Source organism: Podarcis pityusensis, assembly GCF_964106645.2.
Source record: "Podarcis pityusensis genome assembly, chromosome: 16".
Classification (NCBI taxonomy): Eukaryota; Metazoa; Chordata; class Lepidosauria; order Squamata; family Lacertidae; genus Podarcis; species Podarcis pityusensis.
In genome coordinates, this window is record NC_138041.1 from 12,059,807 (window position 1) to 12,082,972 (window position 23,166).

Below are 23,166 nucleotides of genomic sequence, written 5' to 3' on the forward strand. Positions count from 1 at the left end.
GAGTCTTGTGAACTACCCCATTGCTTTAATTTGTTAATATTGGCAGCTAGGAACCTCAATCAGTTGTCCCAAATGAAGGTCGTTGGAGCTGATGGGAACTTTTGGCCCTCCACTTCCCCACCACTGGATTTCTGGCGTGCACACACACCAGGGGCTCTAACAAATCCTAAGCCTGCTCTTGCTATTTAGGGTGAGCAGAGCGGGGGCGAGCCTTGGGTTCATATTAATGGCTCGGGATGAAAGAGCAGGAGACTCTCACGTCTCAGAACATGTGGCCGACAAAGCCAGAGGCGACGGCAAGAGGATTGTCGGGGAAGAGAGGCGGCTGTATTTAACAGGCAGTCTGGAGAACAGGATTAGAAAGGAGAAAACTTGCTGTCTTGATGAGCTGGTGGAGAAATGATGATAAGGCTAAATCTCAATTTGGAGAGGGAGAGTGGGAAGCTAACCCTGCAAAGTGCTTAAATGCCCAAATATATATGACGTCGCAAAGAATGAAGGGTTCTGGAGAGGATTGGAAGTACGATTGCACAGCAGTGTAATACAGATTTTTACTTTATTTTATTTCGCATACTTTTTTTTTTAAGGCTTAGCAAGGGGGGAAATGGAGACATTCGCTTGGGAGATTTGCCTCCTGCTCGAACAATTTATTCTGATTTCACAGTGTCCTGAGAAGGCGCAGGGTGCTGCACCCGTGGCAGTGCCGGATTTAGGACAGTGTGGGCAGTTAGCCGAGGGGGTGCAAAATGATGATGTTGATAATGATAAAACCTACAATAATATGGGAGGGGCACCAAATCTTGCCCTTGCTTGGGGCACTAGGGTGCCATGTTACAAAAGTCCGCCCTGCCCTTAGCTTCCCAAAATTCCAACAGACTTACCCCTTAGATGAGAAATGGAGAATCCTAGCATTGAAACGTGGCCCTCCAAGCTCTGTTTGGCCCTCCAGTTACCCCAGGTCACACCCCACTCAGCAGCCCTGATCTGCACTTTCCTTGAGGGCTTTTGCCTGCCTTGAATGGGTCCTCGTATGGCAGGAACATAGGAAACTATCTTCTACCAAGTCGAAATACTGGTTTGCCTAGCTCTGGGTTTCCCAAACTTGAGTCTCCAGCTGTTTTTGGGCTACAATTCCCATCATCCCTGACCACTGGTCCTGCTAGCTAGGGATGATGGGAGTTGTAGTCCAAAAACAGCTGGAGACCCATGTTTGGGAAACCCTGGATTAGACGATACCCTGGGTGAGCCTCAATGTGGTTGGAAGGAAGCATGGCCGTAGCTCAGTGTGAGAGTATCTGTTTTGCAACCGCCTTCTGCCCTTTTGTCTCTGCAGATACCTTTGCCAGCAAAGTTGCCGCCATCCAAGACCAGCACGCCGACGCCTCCATTGGGAATGTGACAGGCAGCAACGCAGTCAACGTCTTCCTGGGCATTGGGGTGGCCTGGACTATCGCAGCCGGGTACTGGGCCAGCAAAGGCCAGCCCTTTCACGTGAAGCCCGGCAACCTGGCCTTCTCGGTCACCCTCTTCACCATCTTCGCCTTCTTCAGCATTGCGGTGTTACTGTACCGGCGCCGTGCACCCATCGGCGGAGAACTGGGCGGTCCCCGAAGCCCCAAAATCCTGGCGACCCTCCTCTTCCTGAGCCTATGGCTGGTCTACATCCTCCTGGCTGCCCTGGAAGCCTACTGCCACATTCAGGGCTTCTGAGAGACAAGCGCAGACTGGGAGATTCGCTTTCGGGTTTGGCCTGGGGGAGGCCCCTGTCCAAACCTTGGGACACTGATCCCTGGATGACTTGGGGGTGGAGGGGAGAAAGGAAAAGCCAAACCCTCCCTCCCCAAGCTGGGAGACCCCCTTTTTCTCAAGCACATGAGAACACCTTCACTTCCACAACGGTTCAGTGAAGACTTTGGCCAACGCCAGCCACGCGGTCTAGTAATGACTAAGGTGGTAACAAAAACGGGACAAAGTTACAGGGTCGAATTCTGGCCAAGGCTTCTGCGATGGACTGATGGCAGAGTTGCCCGCCTCTGTTTGGAGAGAGAAAATGCCAAGCTATTAAGAACCCTGATTTTAGACACATCTTAGGGGTGCAACAGATTCAAGGGAAGCTGAGCCAGGGCATAGGCCACCCCCTTCCACACTGACCTGGATGAATTAGTAGCCTCTGAAAACAGTGGGATGGGAAGGGGGATACTGACCAGCCCTGCCAATTATTCTTATCCTTGCAAGTATTGGAGGGCCAGTTAGTTGGACACACTGTCCTTCCCCTTGCAAGCCTGGCCAGCTTCTTGCAGCGACAGAGATGGGGCGCTCTTTGCATCCCAGTGGATGGTAACGTAATGATGTCAGCAAAACTGGAATTTTAGATGCAAGTCGAGGTTTGTGCTATCTTCCTCCTGTTCCTGGCCAAATGATCCAAAGAAGGGTGGGGGCAGGGAGAGAGAGGGAGGGAGAGAAAGGTGGAAAAAGCAAGCGAGAATAGATAGGAAAAGGGAAGAAGGATCCTAATCAGCCAGTTTACCTTGTTCCAAGCACAGTCGATACCCTCCGGAAAACCTGCACTCTTTACAAACTCCCCAGAACAGCACAAAAATCTCAAAACAGCAAAAAACAGAAATATAGCTAGATCTAGGATAGCTGCTTTCCCCCCCCCCTTCCTCTTCCACGGCACAGCGCTCCCCCTTCCCAAATTAAGAACTCCCCCCATATTAGTATTTGACTCCCCTTTTCTGTACAGAACTCAGATTTCTATTTAGTTGAGTTTATTTTACTTACAAGGTGGGGAAGCCCCCCACAGAAATTATTTTATTTTTATTTAAAAAGAAGAAAACCCACAAACCTCCGGCACCCATGCAATTGTCCGCCCCTTCCTTGTCCCTTAATGTGGACACCACCCCCCTCCTGTCCAGACGCCACGGCCGCTGCGCATGGTGCTTCCCTCCTCTCTGAGGCGGGGGCCCCCCGACATTGGTACGTCCCATGCCTCAGTTTGCATGGTGGCCCCTGTGACCCCGACCCATACAATCTTGTGTCTCTGTAAGTCACTCTGGTGTCCATGCTTGCCCGTTCGTCTTTTGCACCAGTGCCTGCCTGTTGCTCGTGCCTGCTGTCTGGTTTTCCCAAAAAACAAAAAATGTGCCCTTCCTCTTACGTCCTGTTGCCTGCGCTACCTTGGATTTGTGTTGTGTTGTGTGTGCGTGTGTTTTCTAAAAAACAAAACAAAAAACTATTTAAAACTTATTCAAGAAAGCTGTGCATTTTTTAATATATATATATAGGTTTATCATCTTATTTAGAAAAAAATAGCATTTCCCAAACTTGGGCCTAAGGTTCCCTGCAAGCCGGAAAAATGGTCTTATCCGAGGGATGGCAGGCTTCACAATCTTTATGGAGTTCCAACAGGCAAGAGGATGGTCACAGAGGAAACAGTGGACTAACCCAGCTGGACTTTGCTTATCCCACTCTTTTCTGCTGCTGGATTTACAGGATCCCGATAGCAAGCCATGTTTAAGGCACTCCTGTTGTGACTCAAGGAGGTGTAGCTTGGTTTCTGACCAGGTGTTTTGGACAGCTGCATGTCCGTCACTTTCTCCCCCCCCCCAATGTGTTCCAGGTGCAGTGCAAATTATACTAAGGCTACATGGCTTGAAACACAGCAAGGTTGCTCCCTGCTATGTTTCAAGTCACTTTCTTACTCAGCTGTACGACGAGAGAGTGGGGGATGTCTTTGCCCCACATCCATTATCTGGTTTGTTTCCCTGCACCAAACTCCAATGTTCTCATCTGCATATGTGCAAAGGCTGCCTGAATGCTACACACCTCAGCTTAACTGCAGCTTCGGTTTTTTAACTGGACGTAAACCAGTTTGAGGAACGGGAGTATTTCTCAGGAAGCCACAGGATACAGGTGAATTGTGCTTAACATTGTGAGTACTTGGCTTCAAACACAGGGGTGGGGTCACCCTAGAACTGGAGCAAGCGGTCGTGTGAACATAGCCTAAGATATTCCCAAACTTGGGTATCCGGCTGTTTTTGGACTACAATTCCCATCATCCCTGACCAACTAGAGATGATGAAAGTTGTAGTCCAAAAACAGCTGGAGACCCAAGTTTGGGAAACAAGCCTAGACCTTCACAGGCGCCTTCCCCTAAGCAACTCCACAGGACTTGCCCAGTCCAGGAAGTACACCTGAATGGAAACTAGAGAATTGAAGGCCTGTCTTCAGGCAGACAGCTGGCCCTTTAAGATGTAGTGAGTCACAAAGGGGTGGAGTGTGAGAGAAGTTGGCCTGAGGGGAGGGGCTTAAAAAGGCTCAGCCTGCTTTCCACCTTTGGCCACACCCACACCATACATTTAAAGGGCTATGATACCACTCTAAACAGTCACGACTTCCCCCAAAGAATTCTGGGAATTGTGGTTTGTCAAGGATGCTGAGAGTTGTTAGGACACCCCTTATTCCCCTCACAGAGCTCTAATTGCCAGCATTCACTGTGGAGAGGGACTGCTTGTTAAATCACTCTGGGAATGGTAACTCTGCGAGGGGAAGTGAGCTGGGAAAAGTCTGGACTTTTACAAGGACGAGACGTCGGCCAAGCGTTCCTACGATAGTAATAAAGCCACAAAGCTGGCTTAATAAGGAAAAAGAAGAGCGGGGCAGGGGGAGCTATCTATTCCATCTATCCCACTACCACCCCATTCCTTCTCTGAGCCAAGGAAGAAACAGAAGGCAACTGAATTACACGTTTATTACATATGTTAAAAAAAAAGTTAAGGCAAGAAAGAAAATTACATCCATAGGAAGGAAATAAGAAATAAAAAGAGGGGCTCTAGGTTGTCTTCCTGCCACAACCTCACATGGGCAGAACAAAAGCCCCCCCTTCCCCTTTTGCTCTTTGCACCCATCTCCCAAAGCAGCGAAGGACCTGCCTCCCAGGATTTTTTAATTAGCCCTTTTGTTGCATTGCCTTCCCAAATCTGTCCACCGCTTCCCTGTCCCCCAAGCTCCTCACCCCATAGAAAGGGGGGAAGGATGAGAGGGAGAAACATACACGGGTTGTGTACATACCGTAAGATCTAAACTGCACGACTTCCCCAAGAGAACCCTGGGAACTATAGTTTGTTAAGGGTGCCGGGAATTGGAGCTTAGAGAGAGGTAAACTACCATTCCCAGGATTCTCAGAGTCATGCTCTAAATGTACAGTGTGTATGGAGGCCTGGCCCTCCTTTGGTGAGAAAAGCCTTGGTGGATCAGTCCCACGTATCCACATGGTAAAGTGCACAACATCCACCAAAGAATCCTGGGAGCTATAGTTTGCCCCCTCACAGAGGACTAGTTCCCTGCACCCTCAACAAACAGTACCCAGAATTCTTTGGGGAAGTCATGTGCTTTACATGTGCAGGCAGCCGCGCTCCTCTGGGGGAGAGTGGAGGTGTTTTCCCACAGGTTTTCCCCTCACATGTTCCACCGTTTTTATTTTTTTTAAAGAGGAGGATCTTATATTTAAAATAGCCCTTTTTGCTTCCTTCCCCTCTGCGGGGGGAAAAGTATTGGCGAGCAGGGAGTATGGGAGATCCCACCCTCCCTAGATAGTGCATTAAAAGGGAAAAAAACACAAAAGAGGCCGCCATCAGCTGCCATCTTCCCCATCTCGCCCCCCACGACGTGTGAGGTGCGCATGAATGCATGTTGGTGGCGCCAGGGTTGCCTGATACTTTAGCCCTCACCAGTCACCCCTCCCGCAAGTCTTTTTCCCAGCTTCAAAAAGCACAGACCGAGAGGTTGGGAGAAGACAAGTTGCACTTAGTTAATGAATTAAAAAAAAATAGTTTAAAAAAATAAAACATTTGCTCTTTTTGCTTTTTTTTTTTTTTAAGGAAAGGGGGTGGAGGAAGCCAAGTGCCTTTAGTGTGTGTTTTTCTTCCATAGGCTCTGCCCCATGACACACTTTTTAACAAGCCCTGGGACGGCAGGAGATGCCCCAAAGATGCCTCCCGTCTCTCTCTCGCACGTGCGTGCGCATGTGCACATCGGCCACTGCGGCCACTGCCGGGTGTCCTCCTCCAAGTCTCACAAGACGGTCAGGTCTTCTTCGGGAGGGGTGGGGCCGAGGGGAGACCCAGGGGGGTGCCCATTGCTGACGCTGCCATCCAGCTCTTCCTGCAGGTAACGGCGGATCTCCTGAGGCAGGGTGAGGCTCTCCAGCTCGCACTCGCGCTCCAACTGGGCTGCCAACTGGGGGGGGGGGAATGGGAAAAGGAAGAAAGGAGAGAAGGAGGGGAGAGAAATGAACACGCTCCGATCTCTGCTACAAGCCGTTTCTAACATTTCACAAAACTCAAGGGGTGGCGCTATCCCCGCCCGCTCCACCGCTTCCATCGGTGGCAGAGAGGCTTCCTCACAAGTGGCACCGCTGCTCGCCTTCCCCGTCCCCAGAAGTCAAGTGAATGGCAAGACTTGAAGGAGCACGCCAGGTTCGCACTGGGATTTGTGAGAATCGGGGTGCGATGGTGGTAGCGGAAGTGGGGCACGGTGGGCAGGCACAGGAGGCAGCAATTCCCACTTCGCCTCCAGTGGCGAAAGGGGATGGGCCACCCTTAACACACACACAAACACACAGAGTGAGAATGAAGGCTGCTAAAAATTTGCATCTCAGGTCTCTATTTTTTTAAAAAAATAATATTTATTGATTTTCCAACCATTTGAACACAATAAAACAGAAAAAAGAAAAAAGAAAAAGAAAAAGCAAAGAAAAAAAGAGAAAAAACATAAGATTAACAAAACAAGACGCAAACCATTTAAAACACAAAACAATTTCAATATCTCAGCTTTCATTCCCTTATTTCCACGACCTCCTCACACCTCCCTTTCTGTATTCCACTTCTATTAATTGTTTCAGCAATTCCTTTCCATCTTCCTCTGTTTTCTATCCTATAATTATCTTAACATAGTCTAATCTTATTTTTCCCTTTAATACTCTATTTCTATTTATACTTAATTCCTTATAACATTTCTACTAAAGCCATATAACTTCATTCCAACATTTTTCTAACATTCATTATTTTTACAATAGTTCTATACATAGTCTTAAACTTTTTCCAGTTTTCTTCCACCGACTCTTCTCTCTGGTCTCGGATTTCTGCCAGTCGTTTCCGCCAATTCCATATAGTCCATCAACTTCATCTGCCATTCTTCCCGGATAGATAAATCTTGTGCCTTCCAGTACTTCACAATGAGTATTCTTGCTGCTATTGTTGCATACATGAGACAAATTCTATCCTTCTTTAACACCAATTGACCGACCATGCCCAGGAGAAAGGCCTCTGGTTTCTTCAAAAGGGTATATTTAAATACCTTTTTCATTTCGTTATGAATCATCTCCCAGAGTGTCTTAATCCTTGGGCATGTCCACCAAAGGTGAACTCTAATCCTCAAATTCGTCTGTTTTTCCTTAAATTCAGTCATAGCGAGCGTCAACTTATGTTCATCAAATTGCCTCTGTAGGACTGGGGCTCTCTTTCTCTTTCTCTCCAGTTGTGTTTCTGTACCTTCAACAGCAACAGCTTTTTCCTTGACTTCCTCCACAGCTTGCCATATCAAAATAGGTTCTTGTATCAATTTCTGGGTGGTTTCTGTATTGGTATTGTCCATACTCCCTGTATTCAAGTCAACCTCAACAATTGAAACATCCACCTTCGCATTTATCATGTCCATTTTCCTGTGAAGCTGATCCAATGAGTCATTTATCTTATATAATGCCGCCACCAAAGCCTCTTCTGTCGACATTCCTCTTAGTTTCAAATATACTAGTACAGAGACAACAACAAAAAGAACAGGAGGGCTTAATAATGGACCTCTCCTGGATTGTTACCAAGTCCTCCCAGACCTTAATGTTTTATCAACAGTTGACTGGTCTGTTTTTCCTCTTCCATTTACCATAACATTTGAAAGATTCAAGGTTAGTCCCAGAGTCTCACGGTTTTTAACTTGCAGCTGGAAATTCCCCTAGTCCAACTCTTGTAAATCAACCAGTTTCAAAGGCTTCCACTCGGGGGAAACAGTTTCTATTTGTAAAAGTCAATAGTATCCTCTTTTAAACAATCCGAAGTTAGTTTCAAATTAGTTTCAATTTTCAGTTACTTTTACTCTTTTTTAAAGCAGCCGGAAACAGTAGAAACAATGTATTTCTCTTATTTAACTAGCTGTCAATGAACGTTCTAAGCGCTGTCAATGAACATTCCAAGAGACGTCAATCCTACTAGCAGCCCGTTTCCAGGGTCAGAGCGGCGGTGTTTTAAGCCTCTTCGCTCTCTCCCGCAGGCATACTCAGTCCGCAACTTCCCCCTCTCTTCTCCTGCCTCCAAGAGGGGGTTTAATGTTCTTTACCGTTGGAAATTTGATCTTTTACAAAAGACCTTTCAAGACTCCAGCTTGCAACTTCATTGCCTCAGTCTATTTACAAAAAGGGAAGGCGGACTTCCTGTTTTGAACCTCCCCGTTACGATACCAAATTAAACTTTTAGAAATCCAATTCTTCCGTTTCAGCTCTACTCACGGGTAATTACTTTAAAGTCAAATTGTCCACAGGAAAAGGTCAGCGCTCTCCGGCAACAGCTATGCGGCTTCGCTCCGTGGAAGAAGCAGACGATTTGATGCACCGCGCCGCTCACCCCACGTCGCTCCGGAGCCCCCAAAACCGGGGTTCCTTGCGAGTGGGGGAGGCGCAAAAGGTGCCCGCCGAATCCCACGTTCACAGGCTTCTCCCGCCTGTGATTTTAACGGGTCTCCGCCTTCGCCGTGGCGGCCAGACCCAGATTTCCACGGAGCAGATTCCTCCTGGTCAGAGGAATTCTGCCATTACCGGAGGCGCCTCCCCCGGAAGTCCGCATCTCAGGTCTCTATGCAGGGGGTGATAATTAGGCTGCCATCCCTTTGGTAGGTGGGCAGCTCCTACAGCATGGAGAAGAGCCATAAGCTCAGTGCTTGCACATCTGCTCTGTGTGCAGAAGGTCCCAGGTCCAATCCCTTGCCAACTCCAAGTAGGGCTGGGAAAGACTTCCTGTCTAAAACCCCAAAGAGCTGCTGCCAGTCAGTGTAGACAGTACAGAGCTAGATGGGCCAACGGTTTGGCTCAATATAAGGCAGCTTCCTATGTTCCTATTGGCAAAGCGGCATAGCTCAGTGGTACAGCATCTGCCCTGCATGCAGAAAGCCCGAGATTTGATCCCTGGCATTTCCAGGTAAGGGTGGTAGAGACGCCGTGTCTGAAACCCTGGACAGCCACTGCCGGTCAGTGTTGACGATACTTGGCTAAATTGACTCAACTCCCTATCTTTTTAATCGTCCTCTGGCAGCCCATTTCTGCTTGTGAACACACACAAAAATGGGAACGCTCCCGAGGCCTGAGAACCTATAGCCAGAATGAACATACAACTCGAATTCATAGAAGAAAAGCAACGGTTAGCAAACACAACTGCGTACACAACAGAAACCAATCCTAAACACTCTGTAACACCATCCAGTATATCTGAAGGAGCGTCTCCACCCCCATTGTTCTGCCCGGACACTGAGGTCCAGCTCCGAGGGCCTTCTGGCGGTTCCCTCACTGCGAGAGGCCAAGTTACAGGGAACCAGGCAGAGGGCCTTCTCGGTAGTGGCGCCCGCCCTGTGGAACACCCTCCCATCAGATGTCAAAGCGATAAACAACTCCCTGACATTCAGAAGACATCTGAAGGCAGCCCTGTTCAGGGAAGTTTTTAATATGTGACATTTTAGTGTATTTTTCATCTTTGTTGGAAGCCGCCCAGAGTGGCTGGGGAGGCCCAGCCAGATGGGCGGGGTACAAATAATAAATTATTATTATTATTATTATTATTATTATTATTATTCATAAAACCCTAGAAACAGAGGATTTGGAGCCTAAAACACAACCAAAGAGAGAGAGAAGGACCCACACTCTCAGGAGCTGCTGGAGTCAGTGGGAAGGCTCTTCACGCTGTTCAGCAGATTGCAAACACTTTACAGCTTGGGTAGGAAGCAAGGCCACTTGGAAGCGCTTCCTCGATGGCCTCAGCCCGCAGGCTGCCTGCATGTTAACACTTTAAATTGGCTCAACAATGGGAGGTCTTTGGCGCTGGCAAACGCAGAAAGTGCTCTCCGGCTGGGTGGCTGCCAGGTGACGGGAAGACGCAGCCGCTTTATGACTTGGCAACCAGCCCTAGAAGGTGGAAGCAGCAGCCTTAAGCCTGCCTTTTTTGTTTGCCAAAGGCCACAGGGCAGTGGTGGCTGGGGCCAGAGGCAAAAGCAGGCACAGCAACTAACACAGATTTTCACCTTTGAGCAGGAGGTTCGTCTCCACACCAAAACACACATTCATACCCTGCCCTCTATCCTCCATCCGCACAAACAAGAGGCATTATCAGAGCCCAAGAGCTCATTCCAGGCAGGAAAAGCCCTGAAGGAGGATGTGAAGCCTGGGGAGACTTCTAAGGGCCAGAAAGAGAGGCTTGGAGGGGCGTATTTGGCCTCTGGGTTCCCCATCCCCTGCCCCTACGGCCATTCTTTCAAAAGAAAAGGTCTTCTCCCATGTTTACCTAAGAAAACAACGCAATAAAAAGCTGCGCAGGATCAGGCGAATGGCCCATCCAGTCCAGCATCTTTTTCTCAGAGTGTCCAACCAGATGCTTACAGGAACCCAAGAAGAGGACCCGAGTTCAAGAGCAACTCTCCCCGCTTGCGATTCCTAGCAAGAGATATTCAGAAGCACACTACCGCCCTCAACAGGGGAGAGGGAACATAGTCATCATGGCTAGTAGCCACTGATAGCATCACCCTCCATGAATTTTTCTAACCAGTCTTTCAAGCTGGTGACCGTTGCTGTATCTTCTGGAACAGTGAATTCCAGACATTACATATGCGCTGTGTGAAGGAGGACTTCTTTTTTGCCTGTCCTGAATCTTTTAGCTTTGTTGTACGACTCCAAGTTCTCCATTCTGAGAGGAGGAGAAAAGTTTCTTCCCGCCTACTCCCCTCACACGGAACTACATTTCCCAGAGTTCCCTCTGGGATGTTGGATGAGGGGATTATGACCTAGGGAGGAGGCGTGGGCAAACGGAGTCGCACAGGCCCCAGTTGTCCCAATAACCCCGTTCCCTACCCAAATATACATTCTGGAATTTTTCCAATGGACAACATGAAAAATAAAAACCCAGGCTCAGTCGGTAAGAGCATGAGACTCTTAATCTCAGAGTTGTGGGTTTGAGCCCAGAAGCATTTGCTGCACTCACCCGTGGCTCTTCGTCCTCAATCAGCTGTAGTATCCCCTGGTGTCCTGCCAGTAGCTTCTCTTGGCGCCGTTTCTGGGCTTCCTCAAGCTTTGGGATGGAAGGGAAAGCAGTCAGTGAAGCAGGGATAACGTTAACATGGCTCTTGTTTCACCAGTTCGCTCAGACTTGCAAGCTACAGTGTTTCCTGGGGAAAATAAGGCCTACCCCTCCTTGGTCATTCCTGCCTTTGATGCTTCCAGGTCGGACCCCTGTAATGCACCTACACTCGGAGATGGTCCAGAAACTTTAATGAGCTGAGGAAGCAGCAGCCAGAACTTGTGTGTCCAGGGCTGGCAGGATGAACCATTCTTAGGTCATAATTGGATTGTGATTTGTTTCCAGGCTCATTTATATATATATAAATAAAAAACGCCAGTTCTGGATGTTCTAAATTTACAACCTGGGAATCAGGGTTATCGCAGGAATTGTCTCTTTTTCTACATACACGTGTGGGATTTGTGCTCAGTGTGAAGCTCTCCTTCCTTTTGCTTTGCCAAGAGTAACGCTGTTTACGGAGTTGAGCAAAAGGGCCTTTTCGGTGGTGATGCCTACTCTATGGAGCAGCTTCCCAGGAAAGGCATGCTGGGGTCCCTCTTTTCCCTGCTTATAAATTGACCCTTAAGATTTTGTTACAGCTGGTTTTAACTGGGGTGGGTTGTGCGGTTTTATTGTTGCTGAACAGATCACCCTCATATTTTTTTATGAGATAGCAGTTGTTGTTGTTGTTTAGTTGTTTAGTCGTGTCTGACTCTTCGTGACCCCATGGACCAGAGCATGCCAGGCACTCCTGTCTTCCACTGCCTCCCGCAGCTTGGTCAAACTCATATTCGTAGCTGTCCAAAAGTGTTTATATACTGCTATCCATTGAGATAACAGTATATAAACACTTTTATGAATAAAAATACAATCAAAATAGCAATAAACACAATGTTTTTTTAAAAAAATAAAACATCCATTAAAAATGCTTTCGGGTTATGTACTAAATAAATAAATAAATGATAGCAATAACACTTTCATACGTGAAAACAAATTAATGTGAAAAGTTCCCAAGCAATAAAAAAAACATTTCTAACCAACACTACTGTTGTATGTTACTTGCTGTGCATGTTGAAAATGACAATAAAGACTTACAAAATAAACACAAACACACAAATTCACAGGCAAAACAATTTCAAATCCAATACAGTACTGCACGGATAAAGAATGGGATAAAATTTTCTCCACTTAAAAGGGTCATTGAAAAATGAAGGTCTTCAATAGGTGCCAAAAAGATGACAGGGGTGGCTTGCCCAAAGCGAGGGAGTTGCAAAGTGCAGGTGAGATTTCAAGAGTGCCATCTGGACTCAAGAGCCAGCGTGGTGTAGTGGTTAGAGTGTTGGTCTAGGACCTGGGAGATCAGGGTTCAAATCCCCTACTAGACACAGCTTTGAGGTTTGGAGAAACCCAGCCAGACGGGCAGGGTATAAATAATAAATTATTATTACTATTTCTATAACCAAGTGGTGTGTGTGTGTATAAAAATAAAATTCATTTTATTTTAATGTCCAATTTATAAAAGTAAACGGACACTGTATGCCCTTGGGCCAGTCACTGCCTCTCAGCCTAACTTACCCCACAGAGTTGTGGTAACTCCTGGTTTTACCCTCACAACATGTGGCGCCTTGAGCTCCTTGGAGGAAGGTGGGATAGAAATATAATAATAATAATTGAAAAATGAATAAAAATGGGAATGGGAAACTCACCCTGCGAATGGAGTTCACCGACTCGGTGATATGTCTCCTGTTTATCTCCGTCAGTTCCCTGAAGGAAGACAAAGAGCCTTTTCAGGATGAGAAGATAAGCCCCTGTTTCCAAATAAAAAAAACCCTGTCCTCTCCACACAAACAAGCAGAAGACACTAGCCGTAAACCAAAGCAGAACTGGCAATCCCACCACCTTTCCAAGCAAGCCAGGTTGGGGTCTTCCAGCTCTGGTGAGATGGGCCTTCAAGAACGTGGCCCGACGCTTGAGGCCCAGCAGCTCCCATGCCCTTAAGGGTTTGCCCCTTAAAAATTGTGCGCTTCTGCAAACCGTAGCCGGGGTGGCAGGTGCCCATTGGGGCTGCTATGGCAGAAGGCAGGAAGACCAATAATAAGTGGAGCCAGAGCCAATGATAGATACAGCCTAATCATCCTGGCTTTGCATCTATTCTCCTCCCTGCTGAGAGGAGCAATGCCAAGTCTAAGGAAGAGAATGCAGAAAGCCAGTGTCACCCACTGGACTAGTCTGTAATGAAGAAGGCATGCAATGTGTACAACATGGGTATACAAACTAAGGCCCGGGGGCCAGATCCGGCCCAATCACCTTCTAAATCCGGCCCGTGGACGGTCCGGGAATCAGCGTGTTTTTACATGAGTAGAATGTGTCCTTTTATTTAAAATGCATCTCTGGGTTATTTGTGGGGCATAGGAATTTGTTCATTATTTTTTTTCAAAATATAGTCTGGCTCCCCACAAGGTCTGAGGGACAGTGGATCATCCCCTGCTGAAAAAGTTTGCTGACCCCTGGCGTACAACATGGGGCTATCTTTGAAGGTGACTCGGAAACTAGAACTAATCTAGAATGTGGCAGCTGGACTGGTGAGTGGGAGCGACAGGGAAGATTCTTTGGTTTTTGTTTGTTTGTTTTATAATTTTTTATTGGGTTTTTGATAATTTTATACATATAAAACACAACCATTTCAGACATTGAAAGACAAGGTTCTTTTGAACCTTCAGACCTCCTTTCCTAAGTTCCTAAGTTTAAATTTGCTGCATCTTTTACCATTACACATCTATTATATAACCATAATTGCCATAAATAATTCCACATTACAAGTGTCACTACATCCCTGCCAAAGATTTTAACTGTTTGCAGTGGTCTTTTAAATAAATTACAAATTTACTCCAGTCTTTAGAAAATTCTTTGAGATAAAGGTTCTTCGGACGTATGGTTAAGATGTGATCTAAGACAACAACACTAGCAGGGTTGTAAGAAGACTTGTAACGATAACTGCTCCTACCTTTTTATATTTATTTAAAAACTGACATTCTGAATGACTGAAATGTAAATTGGAAAATGTATAAATGCTATGATATAAAGATTAATTTTGAAAACCAAGAGACGGGAGGGAGGGAAGTTGAGGATGTGTTTAAATATTATAAAAGGGAAACTGAATAATTTATTTATTTATTTTAAAAGATGTGATCTAAGACACCACTATGAACTTGAGGATACTGTTTCTCTCCATTTATCTCAGTTTAGGTTTAATTTTGGTTTAGATTTTTTCAAAAAAGAAGATCACGCCTGCTTTGATCTTACGGGAAAAGCAGCCCTAGAAAGCAGTTGAAGGAAACCAACCCATCCCCGAGCCAATTCAACTCACACATCCTTTTTGCTCTTCCTCTCCCGGGATTTGGCTTCAGTGATGCTGTTGTGTCGTTTCCGGTCCAGGATTTTCTGAAGCTCCTTCTTCTCTCTAACCAAAGGTTTGGGGGTGCAGGGAGGGAAAGAATGGGCATGGGCTCAGTGGCAAAGCAGAAGGTCCCAGCTTTAATCACCGCTACTTCCAGGTAGGTCTGGGAGAGACTCCTGTCTAAAACCCTGGAGAACCACTGCCAGTCTGTGTAGACAACACTGAGCAAGATAGACCGATGGCCTGACTTGATATAAGGCAGCTTCCTAAGTTACTGTTTGATTAGGTATTTCATTCAGAACAATGAGGACTAGAATCTTACTTTAGCAGAGCAGCAGTGAAGCACCTGCTTTGCAAGCAGAAAGCTGCAAACCCTCCGCTGGGAAAGACTCCAGTTTGAAACCCTGAACTGCTGCTGCCACTTAGCATAGACCAGAGATGGGGAGCCTTGACTCCAACTCCCATCAGCCTCAGCATGCATGTCCAGAGGTCAGGCATGATGGGAGCGGCAGTCCAACAACCTCAGGAGGATGAGAAGGTCCCCACAAGCACAGAGCTAGGTGGGACCTCAGTTTGACTCTGTCTTAAGGCAGCTTCCTATCAAAAAGGCAGGCAGCATCTGGAGGAGGCGGAACAGCCCCTGAGAGTCCCCAAGAGAGGCTGCTGCTTCCCCTCCCATTTTGCCTCACGCCAGTACTCACTTTTCACTCATCTCCTTCAACTTCTTCAGCTGGGCAGCCTGGCAATCCCGGGCAATCTCTCTCAAGCGCTGCTGGGCCTGAGGCAAGGATGGGGGCAGCGGGGTGGGAGAGAAATGGGGGCAGGAATTAATATTCCTCTAAAATGGGCCCAGGGACACGGGTGGCGCTGTGGGTTAAACCACAGAGCCTAGGACTTGCCAATCAGAAGGTCGGTGGTTCGAATCCCCGCGACGGGGTGAGCTCCCGTTGCTCGGTCCCTGCTCCTGCCAACCTAGCAGTTCGAAAGCATGTCAAAGTGCAAATAGATAAATAGGGACCACTCTGGCGGAAAGGTAAACGGCGTTTCCATGTGTTGCTCTGGTTCACCAGAAGTGGCTTAATCATGTTGGCCACATGACCCAGAAGCTGTCTGCGGACAAATGCCGGCTCCCTCGGCCTATAGAGCAAGATGAGCGCACAACCCCAGAGTCGTTCACGACTGGACCTAATGGTCAGGGGTCCCTTTACCTTTAAAATGGGCCCAGGGTGTGTCTGTTGTTATTATCTTCTAAAAATTGATATACTGGTTGATTGTAAACAAATAAACAAATCCCAGAGTGGTTGACAAAAATAATAAAACAATGCAACAATTAAAAACAACTGTTTTTGCTTGCTTGCTTGCTTGACTGACTTACTTACTTACATATTGCACTAGCCAAAGGCCATGGCAACATCCAAAGAAGGGTAAAAGGGGGGAAAATACAGCAGTCGCTTTATGTGCAGTAAAACCATAGCCAAATCCACCAAATTTCTTATTACACAGAATAAAAAGTAATTCTCAAAAAAAAAAAGTGCAAATCAGAGTCCCCATTTCAATTGGCTGCTAGCCCATCTAGTTCTTTCTTCTTAATCTTCCTAGTGCTCACCTATGGTTTAAAAGACCATAGATTGTTTAATTAGAAGAGGAACGTTTTCACTGCCACCTAAGGATATATAATGAAAGGGTGCCAGGGGAGCGTCCTTGGGGAGAGCAAACCACAAGTGGGGAGTCACAGCAGAAAAGGCCCCGTTCTCATGTTACCACCCTTCGAACCTCTTGTGGAGGAGGCACACAAAGAAGGGAGATTTTAATGTATGACATTTATTGTGCTTTTAATATTCTGTTGGGTACGAGCAGAACCACAGGAGCACAGATTTTGACATGAGGACAAAACTTGGAATCGTTTCTTTCTTTCTTTTTTTAAAAAGGCCGAAACTAGAGCTCAGCACTACAAGACACAGAACCACCCGCTCAGACATCTCAAGGTCTTTGTGCAATTTACCTTTGTGCGCACACACAAACTTTCCCAGCAGGGACATGGTGGTTTGGGAACAGGGATGCTGAATCTCAGGGCCGCCAGGTGCTGTTGTGCTTCAGCTCCCATCATCCTCAACCATGCTAGCTTGGGCTGAGAAGAGCCTAACAACAGCACATGGACACCCACAGCACCTCCGGCTTAGAGCCCACTATTTGAAGCCCCGCCCTGCCTTTAAACACCTGGCGCAGGTGCTCTCGCTTGCAGTCCCTCTCCAGCTGGTGCTGAACCTCCCGCAGCTGCAGCAGACCTTGCATCTGGCTCTCCTGATCCAGCTCCAAAGAACTTTGAGACCTACAGGGGGAAGGAAAAGAGCCGCACGTCAGGAGGCGCAAGTTGGCAAGAAAGGGTAAAGACTGCTCAAGCTCAAGCAGAACGGGGAGCTCACAGTAAAAGTCAACAAGGAATGAGTAATAATAATAATAATAATTTATTATTTATATCCTGCCCATCTGACTGAGTTTCCCCAGCCACTCTGGGCACCTCCCAATCGAGTGTTAAAAACAATACAGCATTAAATATTAAAAACTTCCCTAAACAGGGCTGCCTTCAGATGTCTTTTAAAAATAAGATAGCTGCTTATTTCCTTGACATCTGATGGGAGGGTGTTCCACAGGGCAGGCGCCACCACGGAGAAGGCCCTCTGTCTGGTTCCCTGTAACCTCGCTTCTTGCAATGAGGGAACCGCCAAAAGGCCCTTGGCGCTGGATCTCAGCGTCCGGGCTGAACAATGGGGGTGGAGACGCTCCTTCAGGTATACAGGACCGAGGCCATTTAGGGCTTTAAAGGTCAGCACCAACACTTTGAATTGTGCTTGGAAACGTACTGGGAGCCAATGCAGATCTCTCAAAACCGGTGTTATGTGGTCCCGGCGGCCACTCCCAGTCACCAGTCTAGCTGCCGCATTCTGGATTAATTGCAGTTTCCAGATCACCTTCACAGGTAGCCCCACACATGCACCACTCTGGCAAGTAACCAAGCAGGTGGAAGAGAGTCAGGGGGGTGTCATATACCGTCCCCCTTTTTCCTCCCAGTAAAATCCTGCCTCGTGGGTAAGTTCAATGGCAGCTGCTACCTATCTAGGTAAGGGGGGGGAGCCCTACAAGTAGGCAGAGCCAATCACAGACAAAGCAAACACACACTTCTGCTTGTCCCAGGCCCAGAAAAGCACGGCTCTGAGCAGTTTTCTGCTTTCCCCATGCTTTCTAGGCAGGGGTCCAAGGAGTTTTGCCTCTGCCCTGCCGCTCTGTCCTACCCATCGACTTGTCCATTCCTCTTCTAAAGCCATCCCCAAACCGGCCTGCACTCTGCTTATTCCAATCCCCATCCCTGGTCTGGGATCTGGCTGGCTCTAGCTGCACAGAGCGACAGGACTGTAGAATTGGAAGAGACCCCCGAGAAATGCCCTGCTGCTTTCCTCTAAGAAAAGTCATGGTTTATCACTGAATTGGACTAAACAGCAATTCTGCGGGTTTCTGTTTTTTTCTGTGGGGAAAGCTGCAGAAAACCTCTCAGGCAAGTGAAGTATGGCTGAGCCCTCTGTTAGTGTGCTGCAGCAAGACTTTCCCATGAAGGCAGCTCTCCCGCTTCTAGCCACGGACGCATGAGCCCAAGCCAGTCCCTTCTCACCCTTCCTGGCTGCGCAACCGGCTTTTTTCCCCCTGGGAGAACTGGGCGCTCTGCTTCTTGTTTTGGCTGCAGATCTTCTTCATGTGCTTCCGCCGGAGCTCCTTCAGCTCACGGTACTGCTTCTTCAGCAGCTTCACAAAGGACTTGTGCTGGCGCAGCTCCTCCAGGGACTGGGGGGACACTTCTGGAAGATACCCCCCAAAACACCCACCCAGGCACAATGGGTTACAGAATATTGTAATCCCCGTCCAACAACAAGGGGATGAGAGAGAGCACGTGCAGCGCAAGGCAGTTCCCACCTGCCCCTGTCCACACGTTTTCAAGTTTCTCTCTGGAGTCAAAAGGACTAGGAACTTGATTCCAGAGAAAACTAAAAATGACTGTCTGTGGTTCCACCATAAGGCAGGTTTATTTTTGAAATCCACAGTAGCAGTTCAAGACTTTTCCTTCCCCCACTTGAAAATTGATGAGGGTCTTGGAAGATGGATTAATTACAGTATTTTTCCGTGTATAAAACTAGGGTGTTTTTAAACTAAAAAATTAGGTTTGAAATTGGGGCTCATTTTACACATGGATAGTGCTGAGGGGTGTTTCCTTAATTTGGAGTCCTCAAAAATAGTCCTCTTATACATGGGGGCGTCTTATACACGGAAAAATATGGCATTATACAAATAAAAAACATTCACAACTTATATTTTCACGACAGTTTGTTTTCCAGCACTGGCATCAAAACCAGCATCGCATTATGAGAATCTCAGATTCTAGGACAGGGTCTTGTTAGCCTGTGTGATAATTTATTTATTTGTATTTATAATTAGATTTATATTCTGCCTTTCCTCCAAGGAGCTCAAGACAGCACACACTGTTCTCCCCTTCCCTATTTTATCCTCACAATGACCCTGTGAAGTAGGTTAGGCTGAGAGAGCATGACTGGCCCAAGGTCACCCCATGAGCTTCATGGCCAAGTGGGGATTTGAAGCTGGGTCTCCCCAGTCCTAGTCCAACACTCTAACCATTATGCCACACTGGCCCTGCCTGGGCAAAATAGCCTCGGTCTCCATTAGCCGAAGAAGTAAGTCAAGCACAAGAGTCAAGGACAGAAAAAGTTCAACTGGGCTGCAACAGACAACCCTGAACGGGGCTTGTGGGCCCACAGTTTAAGAAATCAGTGATCTAGAGCAGCTGTTCCCAGTTATGGGTCCCTAGATGTTGCTGCACTACAACTCACAGTGGCCCCAACCAGCACAGAGGAATGATGGGAAATGTAGTCTAATAGCATCTGGGGATTCAAGGTTGGGAAAGGCTGGTCTAGAGGACCTTTGGATTCTATCTTCAAGGGTGTTGGCACAACAGTGTCTTCTTACCTGCAAGGATGCTGGCAATCAGATCGTCCCTTTGCACTACAGGGTTGAGAGAAGGCGAGAGAGAAAGAAATGAGAAACAGGAGTTAAAACAACGAAAGGGGCATGAGGGTATCCTTTTAGAAGTTTGTTCTTAAAACACGGGTCCAGGAAAGTATGGGGAGGTAGTGGGGCACATTCCCAGAAAATGTACCCACTGCAAAGACAGCAATTGTGGCAGCAGTAACCCCAACCACATAAACCCCAATTCTGTTTTCCTAATAAAAAAATCCTTCCAGTAGCACCTTTAAGACCAACTAAGTTAGTTCTTGGTATGAGCTTTCGTGTGCAAGCACACTTCTTCAGATACACTGAAACAGAAGTTGCCAGATCCTTCTATATAGTGAGAAGGTGGGGAGGGGTATTACTCAGAAGGGTGGTGGGAATGGGAGATTGGCAGATAGCTGAGATGAGCCTGCTGACGACTCTTAACAACTGTAATAGGTCTTACAGGAAAAGGCAAGGGGTGAGAAGGTGAGAAATGGCTTAGTCATGTATAATGGGATAAGAATCCAATGTCTTTGTTCAAACCAGGTCTCTCCATGGTTTTAAGTTTGGTAATGAGTTGCAATTCAGCAGCTTCTCTTTCCAGTCTATTTCTGAAATTCCTTTGTAGTAAAACAGCTACTTTGAGATCTTGTATAGAATGTCCTGGGAGATTGAAGTGTTCTCCTACTGGTTTCTCTGTTTTGTGATTCTGTTTTCCTAGAACTTGTTTATTGCTAGAAGGCTGCTACCGGCAGTTCTTGGGAGCGGACAGATCAATAATATTAATATTAGTAAGCATTTAATAATGAATATGCCACTTACTTGCCAAAATGCCTTCTAAAGGCTTTACAAGTATAAAATAGATTATAAAAAGTATAGCCACACGTGATTTGTTGTATTGAGTTAATTGGCACCATGAAGAAAGCAATGGGAAGATAAGCATTATAAAGACCGTAAAAGTAAATAAATATAGAATAAATCACTTCCATCAAAACACTGAAGAGAAGCATCCACAATTAAATTGTACAACAACCCACCCCCCTTAAAACAGTCAAAAGAGCAAGTTCAACTCAGGAGATCAGGAGAATGCTTTTCTAAGCAGGTGTGTATTCAAGAGCCGGCGGCATGCCAATACTGATGGGACCTATTACAGCAGGGAGAGCATTTTGTGACAATGGTGCCACCGGTGGAAAAGCCCATCCCTGCATTACCACAAACCGGTAATCACCAGGCCACAGCAACACAGGGGATCTTCCCAGCATAGTTCAGGGGAATGTGTCTCCATTGTTTGTGGGGTGGGGAGGAAGCGGGGGGGGGGGGAGAGAAAGAATACGCCCTGGTGCTGTAAGGCTATAGGCAAAATAAAAAGAGGTAAGCAAAAAAAACCCCAGCCATTTGCAAGTAGTGGAAGGAAAACCTGAAAAAAATAGAGGAAATATAGCTCAGTTGGTGGAGCATGAAATTTCAGAGTTGTGGGCTCAAGCCCCACACTAGGCAAAATAAAAATAAAAATGCCGGCGTGTAAACTTGTCTGTACACTAGACTAGCATATCCGAGTTCAAGGACATATTCAAGGCAAAAAGAGGGAGCACAGCAGGGCTGTTGAGGGGCGAGGCCTAGGGAGAGTTTTGCAGGACATACAGAGGCCTAAAGGTAAAGGTAAAGGGACCCCTGACCATTAGGTCCAGTCGTGGCCGACTCTGGGGTTGCGGCGCTCATCTCACTTTACTGGCCGAGAGAGCCGGCGTACAGCTTCCGGGTCATGTGGCCAGCATGACTAAGCCGCTTCTGGCAAACCAGAGCAGCACACGGAAACACCATTTACCTTCCCGCCAGAGCGGTACCTATTTATCTACTTGCACTTTGACGTGCTTTCGAACTGCTAGGTTGGCAGGAGCAGGGACCGAGCAACGGGAGCTCACCCCGTAGCGTGGTTTCGAACCGTCGACCTTCTGATCAGCAAGTCCTAGGCTCTGTGGTTTAACTCACAGCGCCACCCGCATCCACATAGAGGCCTGGAGGGCTGCAATTGGCCCCCGGGGCCTGACACGCCCTGAGCTTGCTTTAGATCTTACCTTGACTGGGAACTACACTGGGGGTCCGGGTTGGAGGGAGCAGGGGAGGTGGGGGCTTGTGTGCCTCTTCAGTGGGGCCAGCGGTCACGCCAGAGGAACTTCTTGACACCGATGTCCGTGGCTTCTCTGCATTCTCCTGCTGGCAAGGAGAAGTAGCACAGTGGCAAATTCAGAAGTACAGGGTCCCTTCAGAACAGTCACACCCTCACCCTTCTAAGATTGTACAATAATATTGCAATTGCACAACTGTAATATGAAGGGGCTACATTGCAGTTATTGGTGCCATGTGTTGCCTTTCAGCTAGATCTGCTGTTTTCTGTGCATGTACAGCCATACCTCGGGTTGAATGCGCTTTGGGTTGAGCGCGTTCGAGTTGTGCTCTGTGGCAACCTGGAAGTAACGGAGCGCGTTACTTCCGGATTTTGCTGCTTGCGCATGCGCACTCAAAATGATGTCACGCGCATGTGCAGAAGGGGCGAAAAGCGGCGTGCGTGTGCGCAGACATGCTGTCGCTAGTTACATTTGCTTCTAGATACGAACGGGGCTCCAGAACGGATCCCGTTCGTATCCAGAGGTACCACTGTACATGATTTGGAGTGCTCCAATATCTTCTCTCAGAGGGACTTGCGTTTGGCCTGAAGCTTTGTTGTACGTAACAGAACTTGCACACCGTTCTCTTGAAAATGAAGCGACCCTAAATGCTTAGCTTTGGAGCATGCAGTGGCTAAAAAGATCCCCTTTCATGCTGATTGGGCGGCTGTAGGATGCTGGAGACAGAAACCCTGCTGCAGAAATAGTAAGGAGTCCTTGACCTTGGACCATTACATCACTGGCAAGGAGGGAGTTGCCTGCACTTCCGCAGGTTTCATCCCTTGTCCCGCCTTCTTAGCAGCAGGTGAATCTGTCTCTTCCCAGTTTCACACAGGGTTCTTTCATAAATCCATTTTCTGTCTTAACCTGTAACTTTTTAAAATCCTCATTCTTCATTCAACTTTTAAACCCACCCTTCACCACAAGATGCCAGGGTGGGTTAAAGCCATTTTTAAAAAAATATTAAAATGAGTTTAAAAGAAACACTATTATTTCCTCTGAAAAATAAATATATATATATATTTTAAAAATACACTCGTTAACATGCCAGGCTGTATCCAAGTCAGTTTTATTCTGAGGAGACTCGCTGACATTAATGAACCCAAGCTAGCAGTGTCCATTAATTTCAATGGGTCTACTTTGAATAGGACCAACACTGCATACAACCTTTTTATTACACATTATGCCC

At 47.1% G+C, this 23,166-nt stretch overlaps 2 protein-coding genes across 7 annotated transcripts in view; one reads left to right on the forward strand and one right to left on the reverse strand.

Annotated features, from left to right (window-relative positions):
- Positions 1–5,332, forward strand: part of LOC308465552 (sodium/calcium exchanger 1-like) — a 31,430-nt gene extending 26,098 nt beyond the window's left edge. For all 5 annotated transcript variants that reach the window (XM_080985532.1, XM_080985531.1, XM_080985533.1 and 2 more), the window contains one exon: positions 1,334–5,332. In XM_080985532.1, coding sequence (XP_080841658.1) covers positions 1,334–1,710 — 377 coding nt within the window. In that variant the 3' untranslated portion in view covers positions 1,711–5,332. The remainder of the gene's footprint in view (positions 1–1,333) is intronic.
- PLCB3 (phospholipase C beta 3) overlaps positions 4,732–23,166 on the reverse strand; it is a 72,227-nt gene continuing 53,792 nt past the window's right edge. The window contains exons 25-33 of one of the 2 annotated variants that reach the window (XM_080985529.1): positions 21,888–22,023; positions 19,789–19,824; positions 18,425–18,608; positions 16,978–17,089; positions 15,462–15,538; positions 14,731–14,823; positions 13,070–13,127; positions 11,289–11,375; positions 4,732–6,237 (exon numbers count right to left, since the gene is read on the reverse strand). In XM_080985529.1, coding sequence (XP_080841655.1) covers positions 6,073–6,237; positions 11,289–11,375; positions 13,070–13,127; positions 14,731–14,823; positions 15,462–15,538; positions 16,978–17,089; positions 18,425–18,608; positions 19,789–19,824; positions 21,888–22,023 — 948 coding nt within the window. In that variant the 3' untranslated portion in view covers positions 4,732–6,072. Of the gene's footprint in view, positions 6,238–11,288; positions 11,376–13,069; positions 13,128–14,730; positions 14,824–15,461; positions 15,539–16,977; positions 17,090–18,424; positions 18,609–19,788; positions 19,825–21,887; positions 22,027–23,166 lie in introns of both variants that reach the window. The other variant, XM_080985528.1, reaches the window with a different exon arrangement.